At 40.5% G+C, this 19121-nt stretch overlaps 1 protein-coding gene across 2 annotated transcripts in view; it reads right to left on the bottom strand.

Annotated features, from left to right (window-relative positions):
- Positions 1-19121, bottom strand: part of COG5 (component of oligomeric golgi complex 5) — a 334884-nt gene that overhangs the window by 69548 nt on the left and 246215 nt on the right. For both annotated transcript variants that reach the window (XM_083182966.1, XM_083182965.1), the window contains exons 13-14: positions 15015-15176; positions 4734-4833 (exon numbers count right to left, since the gene is read on the bottom strand). In XM_083182966.1, coding sequence (XP_083039092.1) covers positions 4734-4833; positions 15015-15176 — 262 coding nt within the window. The remainder of the gene's footprint in view (positions 1-4733; positions 4834-15014; positions 15177-19121) is intronic.

The following is a 19121-nucleotide window of genomic DNA, read 5'->3' as shown; positions in this document are numbered from 1 at the left end:
CTCCAACCCTTCCTTCCTGCAGCCTAACCCTATTTCTCCCTCTGCAGTCAGACCCTAACTTTCCCCACTAGTGCCCCTCCCCATCTTCCCTAATGTCCCCCGCAGCTTAACCCTAACCGCTCTCTAAGTGCCTATCCCTTCCTCCTCCTCTAACGCCACCCCACAGCTTAACCCTGAGTACTTAAACTTAACCCCCTTCCCTGGCTGCACACTACCCTAGCCCGACATACTCACGGTTTGGGATGCCTAATATCGGAATTCTGGTGTCTTAAACAGTTGGATGTTCTGGCACTGACAATTTGGGTTATATTGAACAATTGTGCTTACGCAATTTGCAACAAAATATCCAATTACATAGTGGTCACAGTTTGAGTGACAGGAGGCCAGCATTTCTGGGTGGAAATATGGTGTTTTCTTGTTGTGTTTCAAAAAAACGCAGGCGTGCCCTGTTTTTGGGGATGGTCTCTGAAGTCAGCACTGACCACTTCCAGACCATCTCAGTCGCAGATTACTGGCAGCTCAGACCAACTCACATTTGCTAAAATGCTAAGTATCCTCCGATGTTTTGGGATTTGTAAATGGATCTGTCAATATATCGCTATTTATAATACATGCGCAATTTTGCAATTGTCATTTTTTGTCTGGACGGTGGCTTTCTACTCGCAGTCATCTGCTTTTTCCCTAATTAGTGATCCATGCTTAATTAGGCCCTATGTGCGCATGTCATAGAATAGTCAGTGTTCTTTGGAAAAAAAATCAGCCTTGGTGGAGAAGGAAAGTATAAATTGGCTCCAACAGCAAAATATTCATGGGCTTAAATTGATTATTAGGGGATTGAAGGATCTGCGGAGGGCAGTGATGACACATAAGGGGCATTGTTACATAAGGGGGATGTGAAAGGCTGTTGTGACACCAGGGGCATTTGGATAAAACAAATGTGGTATGTGATGGCATAAATACGGCAAGTAGTGGCATGTATTTGCTGTATGGCATTATATTTGCATTATATATGGCATTATATTTACTGTAACTATAATGTGGTTTTGGGAAAATGTCCCCTGGCCTCTTGCTATTGGACCTCTTGCATCTGTCAGGGAAGCGCCATTCTATAGCGCTACCCGGAAAAGCCAGTTACTGGGATGACTGGCGCACCTGTGAGCATGTAACCCCTGGCAATGAGCAAGAAACCCATGGAAACGGGAATGTAGGTGAAAAATAAATTTTATTTTTGTCAGAGTGGGCACAAAATGTCTGGTTACGCCACTGGGGCTGGGTGGAGGATGTTGAGAGAAAGGATGGGTGGCATGGTGAACCTTTGCCTAGGGCACCTTGAAACCTTGCACCGGCCCTGATCACACCTAAACCAGACTCTTGAAAAAACATTGATAAAGTGGCTCCAGCTACCCATCACACTCCACGTAGGCCTAGACACCAACTGCGGCACTCCAAAAATCTCACGGAAAGTTAGACATAAATTACGTAAATCTCGCAATCCAGTGGACTCCCTAACATATAAGACTATCTACACTGACACTGTTGACCATTCTCTACTCACACAATCACTAGGTCTTCAAGACACAGCCCTTTCTTGGTGCTTATCCTACTATTTTTATACTTTTATTTATTTTCTCATAAAAATACATTACATAGAAGCGTAGAGCGAGGACAATAGTATATCTTCCTCTTACAACAAATACAAAAATTTTAACATAATACAGGAAACAAACAATAAGATAGGTACAATACATACATAACAAGGAAATACAACATACAATTCAAAAAACCCCATGAGCAGAATGCTCCTTTCGTACCTCATTCATCCCTTCCTCAATATGTTCTTATTGATATCTTTAAGATGAGGAATCAATATACCTAACTCAGTTTATAGTAGCCATAGCTGAGATGTCTCCACAAAGGGAGTTCCATATCCCTATTTCTGTCCTCATCACCGCTTATCTGTGATATTCCTAAATAGTGGCCACAATTGCCATTTTTTGGCCAATTTTTTATGGTGACTACTTCTTTCCATGTTATAACAGTCATTTATTTTACGAATGATCATTGACATACTCGGAATCTGTTCCTTCTTCCAAAACTGTGCTATACATTTATAGTATATGTAAGATAATATATTTCTGTGATTTAGAGCAAGCGTTGCTCACATTTGTTATATGGAGTCAAATAAAAATGGTTATGTAAAAAAGATTATATTTCCTTCCAAATCATATGCTCTCTATTTAACACATTTCACCTATAACTTAAGTTGCAATGCAGGCCATCTTTCATACAATTCTAACCATATTTTTCACAATACAAATGTTCACAAATTAAGGGGGCGCAGCCCCTTACGACGGTGTGAAGAGCGCCCGTAGGGCGTGATGAATCACCTAGTATTTCCTATAAAAGGTAAACATTACAGGTCATTATGATGACTAAAAATGTTTGCTTGGCAGTTTTCACACCAATCTTGACAAATTCACTTGGCACTCAGGGTTAAGGTGGTTAAAGATCTTTTCTGGGATACTCCTCAGCACCGCAGGTGCTTTAGGAAAGGAGTCTATCCAATGTCTAACTTGAAGATATTTATATAAAATTCGAATTTAGGTATCTCATACTTCTCTTATTTGAGTAAAGGAAATAAGCGCTTTATCTACAGTATGTATAAGTTCTTCAGTATTTTATTTATTTTATTTTATTACTCTAAGTTCTAATCCTACTTATCCTAACCATTCTTTAAGTGTTTGTTTCTCTGATTCCACCTCCTCTTTGCTATATCTATTAGTTGGAGTACCTCAGGGCTCACACGAGGCTATATAAAAAATGTACATGTCTTATCGCAAAATATCTCCCAACACGACCTCTTCGCAAGATCTACTTCTTTCATCCACACACATTACTAGCTCCCATTCACGATTGCAGGACTTTCTTCGGGCTGCAGAAACTCTGTGGGATGCCCTTCCATGCACAATAAGGCTCTCCAATCTTTAAAGTGTTTCCTGAAAACTCAGCTTTTCATGCAAGCCTATCAAAATCCAGAAACAACCACATAACTTTCATAAACCTCTCATATACAATCACATCCGCACTCTACAGTCCACACATATCCTCCACCACTTTCCTTTTCACACTTTTCATCCTGCTGAACCCTGACCAAGATTGCTGGGTCATGAATCCTTGTGTATCAGTGCCTATTTCCCTATAGATTGTAAGTTTGCGAGCAGGGTCCTCCTACCTTTGGGTATTTACAAACAGTTAGTTTGTAAGATCACTGTTTCCAATTGTAAAGCGCAACAGAATTTACTGGGCTATATAAGAAACAGTAAATAAATAAATGTATTTTGTCATTAGGAAATATACAATAAAGAGAATGTTTTTTCTCTCTCGTCACTTATTTCCACCCTCTCCGCACTTATGTCTTTGGCAATAGATGAAATTTAAAGAAAAAAACTCTCAAGATCATTAGAAATTTAGAGGTGTGACGATACCTAGATTTTGTGCATGTATGCTTAAGGAGACACAGGTGGATCTGACCATAGAGAAAAATAATAATTCCTTTACATGCACGCAGGAGGGTGAGAGAACAGATTGCAATAAAACTTTTCTACACATTTTTTTCTTTAATTACAAAGCATGGAAAATAAGTTGTCATAAAACAACAGAAAAGGGTATTCTTGCTTGCAAGGAACATCTTGTTTATGAAATAATCTTATTCATCATGTACCTGACACTAGTCTTGTATCTTAAGGCTTCAAGTAGATAGAGGAGAAGGGATTTTTTTTTTATTAGAAATGCGAACAGAGGCATCCTCCAATTCTACCCACAGAATACCTTATTTAGTTTGGATACAACCAAGGTATTTGATACAGTCATTTGGCCTCATTTATTTAAAGTATAACAACACCCTACCTGGAAATGAAGAGTAAAATTCATAGAAGCCTACATTATACCTCCTGGTAGTTGAATTAAGAGATGTTTGGAATCCCTCCTACTTTGTTTTGCACTAGCATGAGAGATATTCCTGGGGAGTGTGTGGGATGGACATTTTCTCTTTTAGGTTTGAATTAATAATTGAAACCTGCTGTTCTTCCTCTTATCTCACTGATTATTGTCCATACATGTTTCATATAATAATTCATAACTATAAATGATATTTTGATTGTTATTGATCTTTTGGCTACTGTACAATGATACTGTATCTTTTATTATACATGTGATGCTTCAAAACAAACAATGTTTTCAAAAATTTGAGAGCAGAGAATAAATTATTACAGATACAAGGAAGACACAGGTGGTCTTACTAGTTCCCTTGAGTCTGTCTTTAAAGTCAAGATCACCATAAATGAATGACACACTAATGTAGCTTATACATTTAAGGAACACTCACAGACAGCAAACTGGCATTCATTAAAAACAAGGGAATCTAATATTGTCAAATTATCAAACTAGTGATAAATGTCATTATGAGTGCTGAAAGTCATTGTATATGATAAATAGTGCTCTAGTCAATTGTCTCCAAACTGCCATTTGTTTGAAAAATGACAGTTGGAAGCAGATTGGCTGGAACACCATTTATCATAAGCAAAGAATTTGATCATTCTCAATGAGTTTTATCACTTATTGATGAATGAGCCCCATGGTTAGTTGCCGGTGTCCCTAAAACTCCTACGAATTTGCTTTAGATTATTAACACATTTGAGGTCAACCAGGAAAACATACATCAGGAAATGACTTACAAGTTGTTCTGACTTCACACCATAAAGTTGAATGGTCTTCGCTACATTTCTGGAGACAGCACAGCAAAGATTTGGGTCTACAGCAGCCACATTCATTTCACTGCAAATAAATGAAGAATGACAAATTAAATTCAAAGTTTCATAAAAACTGTCCTTAAATTACCTGACAAGAAAACCAAGACACCTTTTCCAGCAAGCAACTACCACAAACACGGACAACCAAACACAGAACATCGTATTTGTTTGCCATTCATATCGCCATGCACTTAACCTATTCCAAAACACTGCTCACTAATTGCCAACATATAATATAAGTACTCTATTACTGTATTATAACATACTATATATCTACAACTGCCTGTTACATATTAAGCCACTACATAATATGTTTGAAGAGAGGGTTCCCAGATGCACAACAATGCAGTGGCTATACCTCCATACTAATTAGTTATACCCAGGAGCAGTGTTCCCTCTAAGCTGTGCGCACGTGCGCGCGCACACAACTCGACGAGCGTGCGCACAGACATTACAACAGAGCGCACAAAGCAGCAGTGGTCCCTTGTTGCAGTTGTGGACTCAATTAATGTGTGCTTCACCCATTAACTACATGGTGTGCTGTGTTTTGAATGTTTAAATGTTTAATATAATTTTGAAGTAAAGTTAACACAAATGCTGAACGTCATTTTCCAGTTATATATAAGTGACGCACAAAATTTTAAATTTCCTTCCAAAGTTGCACAGCCAAAATCTTTTGCCGCACACAGCCTTCGTAAAATTAGAGGGAACATTGCCCAGGAGCCGTGGATCCTCAGGATTCCAAATTATATGACTACAGAGAAATATTTTTGTAATAGAAATAATAGGAGAATGGAGGATTTGGACAAGAACACTTAATGGTAAGACCACACCACTAACTCTGTTCCACATGAGAATGTGCACTGCTAACACTGGTATTGTACCAGAATGCTCTGAATGTCCAGAGTCATAGGGGTAAATTTACTAAGATGGGAGTTTTATTGAAGATGGTATGTTGCCCATAGCAACCATATGTATATATATTAAATAAGAATTATGTTTAAGGATAAGTTGGTTTCTAATTGTGTTGATTGAGTGACTCTTCTTTATAGTTGAACAGATTGGGCCGAATGTATCAAGTTTCAGAAAGTGATAAATTGGAGAGTGATAAACCACCAGCCAATCAGCTCCTACCTGTCATTTTCAACACTTAGCCTGTAACATGGCACGTAGTAGCTGATTGGCTGGCTCTTCATTGTATCACTTTTTGAAGCTTAATAAATCTGGCCATAGTATCTGTTCACAAAATGTGATATACAAAAGGGTTCACACTTGCCTCACTTTTAGAAGATGCAACTCAATCATAAAGTGTAGTATATTTACAGGGTGGGTTTTTTTGGGGTAGGTTTGTTTTGGGATTCATTTACTTTTTCTTTTTGGTAACTAGGTATATATTCTCTACCATAGGTTTTATTGGTTACTGCATTTAGTCTCCAAATACAATTTAAGTGTTTCCTATTTTATGGGGGGGGGGGGGGTTATTGTTCATCTTTATCTATAATTAATAATTCACTATATATTTTATATTACCTTTGTAGGGTCATAACCGATTTGCAGCTTCAGGTTTTGAAGTACTGTATTGCAATTGATTTATGGAGATACCCAGTGTCACTTGCTTGTGGTATATATACAGTATATACACCCTACTCATCTATATATGACCGTATGTTTCTTTTACATTTTCTCTCGACTGTTATGCAGTTTTATATTAATGCTCTAGCTGCCTCTGTTTATTAGCAGTATTCAACTGCACGGCGAGCGCAGCTTAACACACACCGTTTTACTTATGCCGTGCGGTCACCATGCTCCGTGTCCACGACAGCCCTCCGGCTCACCCTATTCAACGCGTCAGGGGCTCTGGGTGATGATAGTCAAAATTTGGCTACATGTACAGATGACAGGGGGGGGGGGGGGATCATTAACGATCTGTGGGAGCAGGCATTATTAATGATATAGTGCACAAATACTAGATGACATTCATGATAATATCATTATTGTGCATATTGTTAAAAAAAAGTCATATAGTGTGTACGCAATTTAAGACTAAGGCAGATATATGATTAATCCATACTTGCCTACCTTTAGAGTCTCCTGCAGCTTTTCTGGTGGCGTGGCTTGTCGACATTAAACCCTGCCCCCATTAAGAAAACGCCCTCAGTCATGTAAATGCCGTGATTCACGGCTCTTTGGGGAGGGGGTATTACTAAATTACGTGATTTGCTGCATTTTAGCCCCCCCTCCCGAAACAGCTGCTATATTTGACCGGCAGAGGGTGGGGGTGTGGGGATGATGAAGCTTGCCCACCCTTCTGGGGGGCTGGGAGGGGGAGCTGATTTTCAGGACCCTCCTGGCCATTCCGCGAGGGGAGGGAAGTATGGACTAGTCTAACGTTTAGTCTTTCATGCATTGTGGCTTAACTGGGTTTTGGTGCTTAGCCAATCACATAAATGTGAGAGAAAACAAGATGGGGCCTTACCATCACAAGAAAATATTTTAACAGCCAATTTTGCAAACCTGTATTCGCCAAAAACACATTTTCAGACATATTCGTTTAGAATAAAATGTAATATATTTAATAAAAAAAGAAAACAAATCTAGAAAGCTTGGAAGAAATAAGAAAATCAGAGGTTAAAATGAGAATAAAAATGTGTGTGGTTCATTTTATGTATCGCTTAACATTTTCACATTGTCTAATTGCCAATTAAGTAACTATGAGCAGTCAGTAAGTCTGACAAGTCAGAACATTCTGCTTTATTCATAAATTAAAATACAAATAAATTCAAATGTTAAATGTTTCCACAGCTGCGATAAAGTCAGCTATGTAGAGCCATGGCCATAAATCCTGTCTGGCATTTTATTTACATAAAGAAACAGCTATCTTGAGCTGTGCATTAACATAACATGCTTATTTATGTCGCTTAGCGGGACTCCCTTCAAGTCTAGAAATTTCATTATATACTGCTCATGGTCTTGTAATTTCAGGGTCTAATCCACAGTTTTATATGTATAGGAAACAGAGTGGAAATCATGGATTTATGAAAAGGTTATTTCTGCTTTAAGCTCATGTGTCTAGAACATTTGATATAATCCGTGCTTTCTTCTTTTTTGGGTTTAGTATAGTAAGTAGTATTTTTTCAGCCTGGAATTACTAGTAAGGGTGCTGGATAAAATATCATGCATAAGTCTCTTGCCGCTAATTGAGATACTTGCAGCAGGGGATCCGCCCACTGATGTGCATGCAAAAATTTACAGGCACGTGTTATAAGTATGAGTGATCTGCACATTACTGGCAGGTCCATGGCTGCACAGGCTAGCTGCAAAACCAGGCACAGGTTGGCCATGTTTTGGGTCGCAGCGGCTTTGTGTGATGTCACGAGGCCACTGTGGTCCTCTCCGGAGCGGTCCAAACATGTCTGCGTTTTACAGGTTGCTCCCAGAAAATAATGTATCCTGCCACAGTGACGCTGCTTTGCCAGCACCCCATCAGAACTTAAACTGCGAGCACAGTTACGTTTTTGCGCATGCACACATGTCCGGAAATCGCGATCTGCGGTTTTCAGACATCTGGAAACGGGTCTGAATCAGGCCTTGTGCTAATTCAAAGCACACAAAGGGTACGAGATCTCGTGCACCCTTTACATGTTCTTTAACATTTATTTATTGTGTTTTGCAAACATAACATTCTGAATAACAATAGTAATAGCAGTAGTACTACATCGACGGAGTAATCCAAAACAGAACATCGAACAAATATATAGATACAATATGAAGATGTGTATGTAAAACAGTTATGGATTCTTTGATAAAAAAAGTATGTCCAGAAAATGTCAACAGTAGGGACTGTGAGATCTTTGCTCCAAAGACAGGTAGGTCCAAACGAAATTGGTTGCAGCAAGACAGGGTTTTATTAATAAACAAATGAACAGGAGGCTTATCGGCAGCACATTAAGTCCAAAACAAATCAGGCTTTTCTTCAGCAGCAATTAGTAAACTTATTTGCACTCAATTTTAACACAATGTCTCTGCTCTTTTAGCTTCAGAACAGGCAGGCATAGACCAAGGCATTCACCCTGTCTCTGTACTGGCAGGTCCCAGACAGATACTTGCCGCAGCAGCAGCTCTCTCTAGCTTGCTTTCTTCAACACACAATTCCCCAACCCTGCCCACAGACAGCTTCCCCCTGTCAATCACTCCCAGAACTGCACCGTAACTGCCAGCTCAGGAGTTGATTAACCTGGTGTGTACTATAGGAATGGAAAGTAGCAAACCAACACAAGCATACCCAAAACCCGGACCGTACAACTCATTTTAGCCCTGTCTGGGATTTATACCACCAGCAGTCTCAGTGGCACATACCTGCGATCAAGCACTTTTCCTGCTGACTTCCTACAGGACCTAGAGAGGTCTAGGCATCCCGGATAACGTAACTAATGTGATGGCTACATCCATAAAAAAGTGCAAATGTGTACTCCAATATTGTCGATATTGTAATGTAAAAAAAAAGGTCCATTAAGGAAAACAAATATTGTTTATATTTATGGATCATAGAAATATCACTGCTATAAATCAGATAGTAAACTGAATAGTAAAAAAAAACGTAAGGGCTATTTCACACGCTCCAGCTCCTGCCGGGCGGCGAAACCCCGCACGGCCAGGAAGCCGTGCCCCACACAGCAGTTTACAATGGTAGGGATGGCCACAGCCCGGCAGCCGTGCCTTCCAGTGGTGGGATCCGGCTGCAACCGGGCGGCCGGGCCGTGGCCAGCTGGTGTGGATGGACATTTGTGTCCATTATTAACTACGGTGTGCGGCACAGCTTTTTGCCGTGCGGAGTTTCGCCGCCCAGCAGGAGCCAGAGCGTGTGAAATAGCCCTTAGGGTGGGGAAAGACAGAAGGGTGGGGAAGGGAGAGGGAATTGAAGAGTTACATATGAATCAGAGAATATGACTTGAAAAAGCAGAGCATATATAAATTATTTAGGAATCAAGAACGTAGGCATTAATAATCCAACAGAAATCTTCCTAAACAACCACCAATCAGTGTTTTAAAAAAATTAGGAAAATCTGGGACTGTACTTGGTTGTCTAAGGTGTTAATATAAGCGTTCCATTTTTATAGAACATCAATACCCCTTTTTCCACGTCAGGTACAGTGAATTGTCTAGAGAAATGTCTTCAGCACTAGGACAAGCTGGCGTGTAATGTAAAAAACTCAACAGCCACCACGATGGAGGATTGCCCACCTCCAAGGTTAAAAGTAAGAAGTAGAAAAAATACGTAGGGCGCTGGGTTAAACAACCGCTCAGTGTTAATAGAAAGCAATTTATTACTGTCACAAAACACACATGAATATCAAACAAAGCATACACTAAACACAAATAAAATCGGATATTGGTTAAGAGAATAACGTTAAAAATCACAATATACACTAGGTAGGCAAACACTTATAATAAATTGATCCAAAAATGATGGTTCAATCCTATGTATTTGGCAGATTTGTTGGTCTTAAATAGATTTGTGCACTTAATATGGATGTGGCCTCAGATCTATGGTCTGATGTGCAAAAAAGGCAATCTTTCTTAATTGGTAGATTGGTGTCCAAAGTTTGAGAAGCAACCAACATTCAGTAGGCATGCCACAGCAAAGCTATCCATTGGGTGGATAGTAAATAGATGGATGAAATTCCCTCACAAGGATGCTCAGACCACCGGTATTTAGCGTGGTTGATATCCTCAGGCAGACTGATGTTGCCAGCATGTGTGAGGGGCTCACACGGCCCAGTGACCTGCATCTAGCCCAGTGACCTGCATCTATCTAGTCTGTCTGAGGACATCAATCCCTCTAAATGATCCAATGCCGTGTAGAGCACTGTATGTCCGGCAGCCTGACCTTAGACCCCGCGTGATTATCCGAGCCTCCGCGGAGAACCTCACCACTGACAGCTTACAGACGGTAGACAGGCTCCAGCCATTGCTTGAGGCCACCGTGTGTTTGCCGCTGCTGGTATGTGCTGCTGGAGTCCTGGCTGATGGTTGAATTAGTGGGAGTAAGGATGGCGTTGTTATAGTGATATAGTTAATTGAAAACGCGTTTCGCCATGCACTGGGTGGCTTTTTCTAGAAAAGAAATAGGTTCTAATGTGACCTTTGCACCAAAGAAAGAATTTATGTAGTTAACCAATTTAGACCAAAATTTTTAATTTTTCCACATTCCCACCATTGATGTGAAAAAGTCGCTGTAAAACAGACTTGGGACAAAGCTCTGCTACTCCTAATACAATGTGTTTGTGTTGAGTTTGTTAGAACTAGGCATGATGAATTGATTTAATATCAACTTCCTAAAGATAAGAAGATCTTAATATACTCCGTGTTCGGGGTGGGTGTTGAGTAATTGGTTTGTGGAAGGAAAATCATGACTCCAAGACTCCATTGTGCACATGCAGACTGCAGGAAAGGAGGGAGATAACATTTCAAGGTAACGGTGACATGTTTTGTAGGGGGTTTTAGACAATAAATTCCAAATTCTTTGTATGAGATCTATCTGAGGAGTAATAATGCCCGAAGAGGGGAGTGAAAGTATAAAATGTCTAATTTGTAAAAAAGCAAGTAAACATTGAAGGGTGAGATCACATTTATATGTGAAGTCTGTGTAGGCGATTACATTGCCTTCTGGGTCAACTACATCAGCAGTGGCTTTAATCTCTTTGTTGTGAAGTTGAATGTAAATCTGATTATCCAAACGAGGCTGAAACATAGGGTTACCCCATAAAGAAATATTGTTGGTTATACCAGGATTATGTTTGAATTTCTTGTTGATGGCTTGCCAAGTACAATAAGTGTCCCAAAATAATGGGTTTTTGTAAGTTTTTTTCCAGGAACTTATTTTTAGGAGTGTGGAGAAGAGCATTGATGGAGAAAGGGAGATTTAGGGCATCATCTAAAGCCAAGAGATGGGTCAGAAAGAAAGAGTAGCAGGTTATCTCCAAAGAGGGCGAGGTGTAGATCTATAGCGCCTACACCAATTCCTTGGTATATCAGGGTAATAATAATAATAATGGTGAAAGTGGACAGCCTTGATGGGTCCCTCTTTGAATTGCGAATTAATCAGACAAGAAGCCATTAAAAGACTGGTATAATTTGTTAAATAAATTTCAGGGAAAATTAGAACTTTGACCTGTGGTGTTGAAGAGGTGAGTACACAATAACATGTCAAAAGCTTTCTCAGCATCTAGGGAAAGAATCGCTCTTCGGACCATAGGTGTGACATATACCCAAGAGTACTTTACGAACATTCACTACAGAATTCCTTCCAGAGATAAAACCGGTTTGATCCATGTGTATAATAGGGTAAGATGTGTTTGAGTCTGTTTGCTAACATTTTTGTGAGAAATTTGTAATCTAAATTTAGGAGTGAAATGGGTATATACACTGTAGGATCCAGGTTTACTTCAATACCTGACTTTGATAATTGCGGAATTTAAAAAATGTGGTAATAAGTTATTGTCTAAGCTACAGTTAAAGACTAATATCCATTGGTACAATACGAGGAGAGAGTAATTTATAAAATGTGGCCGTGAAGCTGTCAGGCCCCAGAGCTTTACCTGGATTTAAGCCAACAATTCCCTTTCAAACTTCGTCTTTAGTAATCAGGGAGATCAATAGTTCATATGAAGAGTGGGAAACAACTGGTATAATGACATTCTCCCAAAAAGCAAAAGAGTAGTGCAAGCAGGGAGAAGGTTTCATAAAATGGCGGACTACCATGGGGGGGGGGGGAGAGGGGGGGTGGATTGTCCATGCAAAAAGTTTGTTTGTAATTTACCAGTTTTGTTACCAAAGTTTAAAAAATCTACAATCCTTCCGGAGAGAGTATGTAGATTCAATTTTAATAAAAGCTGCATCAAAAGTAATTTTGGCCTGGTTTAATTTACACCTTACCTTCATGGGAAGAGCTAATGTTGAAATTATGATATTGCACACCACATTTAATTGCTTCTGAGCCTGCAAATAATCGTGTGCCAAAGTTTTCTTACATGCAGAAACAGAAGATAATATTAGTCCTCTAATAACAGGTTTAGAAGCCTGTCAGAAAAGAAGAGGTTCAGCTGATAAGGAGTCACTGTTATTATTTTTAATGCAGTGCTGCAATCAAGCGTTTGAAAAATAGTTTAGAGCAAATGTTTGGAGCATAGAAGTTGCAAAAGAGATAATGCCGATTAGCAAGTTTAATTTCTGAGAGCCGATATCTGCCTTCTAAGTCAGCAAGGAATAATACTAATTCTAAAATCACATTATGATGTACCAAAATCACTACTCGATACCTTTTTCCTTTTCTGAGGGGAGTTAATTTGCCCTACATTCCAGAAACAAAACCTTCATTCAGATATAACAAATATAGTGCAGGTAGATCATGATTCTCGGTACTTATGTAATATCTGGGCTCCCGGTTTTCTTATGAGACTGTGTCCCCTCGCGGGGCTCGCTGCGCTCGCCACACTATATAAAATCAACTCCATGCGTAGTTGGATAGTAGGGGTATGAAAAAATGGGGTGCATTTAACATGGGAGTTCAGATAATACATAAGTGCCTGATTCTCTAATTCAAGTAAACTTGGTACATGGAAAGAAATTATGCATATGACAGTCGCAATAAAAACAGGTCAGATGTATAGCATGGGACATAAGGAATGAGATCAATACTATGTACAGTATAATAAAAAAAAAAAGGTACTCTTTACTTAGAAGGGCGCCCACGATTTTGATCGTGGGCATCGTTAGTAAAAAATCTCGGGCATCTCGGGCATTGAATGCACTAAAAAATCGGGTGCGATCAACCGACGAGATGCCCGAGATTTCCCATAGGGAACAATGTTAAATGTCTCAATTGACCCAATTTTCCTGTTCAATGCCTCAATTGACCCGATTTTTCCATAGGAAACAATGTTAAATGGGCCACAGAGGCCAAATAGGCACCCTGAAGTGTATAATGGCCACCCGAATTGTTAACGCCACCCCACGATCAACGTCAACCCGATGCGTGGCGAGCGCAGCGAGCCCGCGAGGGGCGGCGGTACGCGTCCTACGACCTTTTCATACCCCCACTATCCACGTCGGCGTGCAGTTGAGAATAGAAAGTGTGGCGAGCGCAGCGAGCCACCGAGCCCGAAGCGTGGCGAGCGCAGCGAGCCCCGCGAGGGTACGCGGACAGCTGTGAAGCCCGCGAGGGGACGCGGATACCTGTGAAGGTATCCGCGTCCGCTCGCCACACTTTCTATTCTCAACTCCACGCCGACGTGGATAGTGGGGGTATGAAAAGGTCGTAGGACGCGTACCGCCGCCCCTCGCGGGCTCGCTGCGCTCGCCACGCTTCGGGTTGACGTTGATCGTGGGGTGGCGTTAACAATTCGGGTGGCCATTATTCACTTCAGGGTGCCTATTTGGCCTCTGTGGCCCATTTAACATTGTTTCCTATGGAAAAATTGGGTCAATTGAGGCATTGAACAGGAAAATCGGGTCAATTGAGACATTTAACATTGTTCCCTATGGGAAATCTCGGGCATCTCGTCTGTCGCATCGCACCTGATTTTTTAGTGCATTCAATGCCCGAGATGGCCGAGATGGGCGCCCTTCTAAGTAAAGAGTACCAAAAAAAATAATAAAAACACATATAAAACACATATAAACAAAAAGAGTTGATGTTCCCCAATGGTGTTCAAAACTGTTACTCTGAGTAGGATTATTTCCTGTTGCGGACCTCCTGTACATACAGTACTTACAGCTGTTTGCAATGCCGGTACTGTGCCAAAAATGTAAAGGGAACAACATATCCTAGACTCTCCATATAACCTTATAGAGCATTTCTGGGCTAAATGATAAAGAATGAAGTTCAGTGACTGTACAGATTCTTGACAAATGCAAATGATTGGATTGGTAATCCAATCCAATAGGAATCTGAAGTTTTTGTTGATTTTCTATTCATTTAAAGTGATGCTTTTCTGAATTTAGGTAAAATCGGCACAGTAAAAAAATGTGTCTGTTTTCAACTATTTTCTGCCGATATACATTTATCTATTTAAAAAAGCTGAAACTGCATCAGCAAAAAAAACTGCCGAACCCAATTGAATACCCCCCATAATATGATATAATGCACATGCCATTTCATATTATTAACACATATATATATTTGACACAAGTTTATATGCCTCATACCTTGCAATAGTTTTAATAATGCTGTCAAGTTCATCAGCTGAGGGGGGGTTTCGACCCCCTGGTGGAAAGACCAGGTTAATGGGATCAAAAAGTCTAGACAAAGATTTAGACAGGTAGGCAGCTTCATAGAGTTGCAGGGAGTCCTTCAGTGTTTTCTCTGGACTAAGAAGGAAAAACAATAATGTTAATATCCATATTTAAGAATGTACCTTTGCTAGGATTGCTCTGCCATGATTACCTTGCAATACAATTGCTGATAACTGGAGTAATGCCATACTTCATAATAAAATTCAAGACTGACTTCTAGAAAAGACTACTGTATGCTTAACATACTGACAGATTCTAGAATGACAGACTTTTTCAAATGAGACTACTGTATATGAGGCAATATTGTATCCCTGGGGGATGTTCAACCAGCCCCATAAGCTGTAATGAGCTGCCACTCCTCAGGGCTGCAGCGGATGAAAACACATAGGTTTCACTAAACCTGTGTCTTCAGAGGTAAATGTATTTTTTCCCTGCTTTTAACATTGGATATAAAAAATAAAAATATTGGCAAAACATCGGGAGGGCAACATCTCTGGAGTGGGAGCAAAATCTTCCGGGAATTACCATCCAGTTTTTCATTTCGGATGTGTCACCAAAACTGTACACTGTACACAGTTCACACAATTAATTGGTGATTATATATTAGTTGGTCTGCGAAGACCTGTACCTTCTAAATGACTATTGTACGTTATGAGAATAATTTATTCCATATATTGATTTGTCACATATTTTCAAGAATATGGAATGTGATTGCACCTTGAAAAGAAGATGTTTATGGGACAATACTTTAAGAAATGTATGTGATCTGGGTAATAACCCAAGGATGTACTTATATAAATCATTAGTTGTTTTAATTTTTGTAGGTGGATTAGTGAAATCACTCTAGAAATATGTTACTTTGGATACCTCCTTTGTACTGGAATCAGTATCCACTTTAACCTGAAGGAAGTGTTTGCTCACTGCTTATTGCAATGTTTCTTTCTTTGGCTAACACAAGCTATCACAAAACTGTAACTGCTAACTCAAATTATATTGACTTGCTAGGGACTTTTGTCTGAGCAGACTCCTGTTTCTGTGAACCCCTCGTATCCAACTCCACTCATAGTACTCTGTCATAAATTTTACATTTTCAACAGAATGTCCATATTAACTTTTTCGAAGCTCTCCAAAATAATATGTTTGGCATAAAGTAGAACTATGGTCATGTTACATATGCATTAGTTAATATAGGAATATGTTGCTTTTCCCAAACGTTATGAAAAACAGGATTTGGTACTTACCGATAAATCCCTTTCTCCGAGTCCACAGGGGAAACTGGAGTCTCTGAATACAATGGGGTATAGAAGAGTGATTAGAGGAGCCAGCACTTTAAATCTTAATGTGCGACTGGCTTCTCCCCATCTATGCCCCTCCACAGACCAGTTAAAAAACTGTAAACAAAAAGGAATGCTAAAGTTCAGTGCACCACCTCTGCTGCAGGTCACTGTTTCACCAAAGATAGTGCTACTAAGGTATTCAGAAATATATAAAGGGTAAGGAAAAAAGAATCTTGCACAGATTGTTCCAATATGTAGAGTTTCTTTCTCAAGAAGCGAGCTTCTGTAGGTTGAGCTTAGGTATGCATAATGACCGATCCCTTGTAAGGAATATACACTGAGTGTCCAAATTATTATGACCACCCCCTCAATATAATGTTGGACCACATTTTGTCCTTAATACTGCATGGATTCTTCTTGGCATGGACTCTATGAGATGTTGGTAGGTGTTATGAGGAAGTTGAGACCATATCCGATGAGCTGCACTTCTTTTAAGATTTGATGGTACTGGATCCAGCTGCCCAATGTCCTCTTTGATCTCATCCCACAGATTCTCAACTGGATTGAGATCTGGTGATTGTGCAGGCCAACTAAGAAAGGTTAAGTCTCTGTCATGCTCTTCGAACCATCTGAGGACAATACCAGCTTTACGACAGGGTGCATTGTCCTGCTGGAAGTATCCATTTCCCAGCAGGGTACATCATTAACCTAACAGGATGTACTTGATCTGCGATAACACTCAAATACCCTTGGCCATTCAGACGTTGTTACACAGGAATCAAAGGACCTATACAATGCCAAGAAAACATCCCCCAAACCATAATATTGCCTCCACCAGCTTGAAGTGTTGTGGCAATGCAGTTGGGGTCCATGCTTTTGTGCTGTTTTCTCCATATTCGCACCCTGCCACCTGCCTGGTGTAATTGAAAACGTGATTCATCGGACCACATGACCCTTTTTCAGTCATCTACTGTCCAATCCTTGTGCTCCTTTGCGAACTGGAGATGTCTGTCTTGTTCAAGGCAGACAGTAGATGCTTTCAAACAGGTTGTCGGCTTCCATAGCCTTTATGGTGTAATGTGCGGTGAACAGTTCGTTCAGAGACCTTCACAGTTGCTCCTTGATTAAGATTCCCCGCAATTTGACGTACTGTTGCTCTTCTGTTGGACTGGACACATCTGGCAAGTCTCCTTTCAGATCTAGCATTCAGCAGTCTGTGACGACCACAAGCCTGACGTTGATACCCGGTTTTCTGCTTGGTAGTCCACTCACTGTAAACATTAATAACTACTGCTCTCGAACACTTGACAAGTGCAGCCGTTTTGCGGATACTGGTTCAGACAGTTCGAGCGCCTACAATTATCTGTTAAATGCTGCCATAACTCGAGCAAGGGACTATTACAGTATATAGAAAACCAACTATATTGCACCTTGGATATGAGATATGTGATATATGATTTAGTTGGTTTTCTATATACTGTAATAGCCCCTTGCTCGAGTTATGGCAGCATTTATGTATAGATGAATTGTTATGTTTCTTTCTTTCTTGCTATTATAGATTTCCCCCAGGCCCAGTGCAGCGGTGAGCAGGGGAAGCTTCCCCGTTCACCATGGTAACTGGGAGGAATGTAGTGATGTGGTCATTGGACGCAGCTGCCACAGACTGACGCCGGCGGGAGCAGCGTCCGGAGATGACACACGCGACCACCGGCGGCCGGGCGGCAATGGGCTACAGCGGGAATCTATTCTTCTTTAAAAGGTAAGCAGGCATAACCTGTCTTTTGCACTTCACTTTTGGCTCTTTAACAGGACACGCCAACCAGCCACCCATCCTGAATAAAGGAGTCAGGGGACTCCGACCCGGCATAGCCGCTGGAGGAACTATGGCTGGTTCCGAGTAATGTATGGACTTTTATCCCATTATCTTTTTGGTACTTGTTTCCTAGCAGGGCGCCCAGATTTCCTACTTAAGCACAGTAGTTAATTTAGTTAATTTATTCACTGCACCCTGAGTGAAATCGCATTGCTTGGCCCTTATTTGTGGCGTGAGATGTGAGATGAGATCTCAGTAGTTCATATGGTAAAACACCTAAAACAGCAGCACTCTCCGACCTTGGGGGTATGAAAAGGTCGGAGGATGCGTTCCCCCGCCCCTCACGGGGCTTGCCACGTTTCGGGGTGACGTGGAGAGTGGTGCTCTGCGATGCGATTTCACTCAGGGTGCAGTGAATAAATTAACTACTGAGATCGCATCGCACACATCGCAAGGCACAAAAAGCCATGCGATGCATGTGATGTGATTTCATTACGCAGAATAGCCCACTAAGCAAATAGCTTAGTGGGCGCCCTGCTAGGAAACAAGTACCGTCTTTTTCTCTAAACATCATGAAATGAGCAGTGACTGGCGTCTATGACACTATGGACAAACACAATAGAAAATGGGAACCAATGTGTGTGATGGTAATAGAGCTTTCATTAATATTTTATCAATGAATAGAAACTTCATTGCAAAAAAATTAATGGAATCTCTATTACCTACCCACCCATTGGTTCCCATTTTCTATTGTATTCCCAAAACCCATAAGAGGAGGGTAGATCCTGCAGGCCGTCCTATTGTGGCAGCAAGGGGATCCTTGTTTTAGCCAACATCAATTTTTATATACAGCATACTACAACCATATATACTTGCGCATACTAGATACTTATTGGACACTTGAACCCTCCTAAGAAAATTAGCAGACAT

This window comes from Crinia signifera, chromosome 4 (assembly GCF_055691185.1).
Source record: "Crinia signifera chromosome 4, ASM5569118v1, whole genome shotgun sequence".
NCBI lineage: Eukaryota > Metazoa > Chordata > Amphibia > Anura > Myobatrachidae > Crinia > Crinia signifera.
The sequence above is the reverse complement of the archived record's forward strand: the minus strand, read 5'-3'. Positions and strand labels throughout refer to the sequence as shown.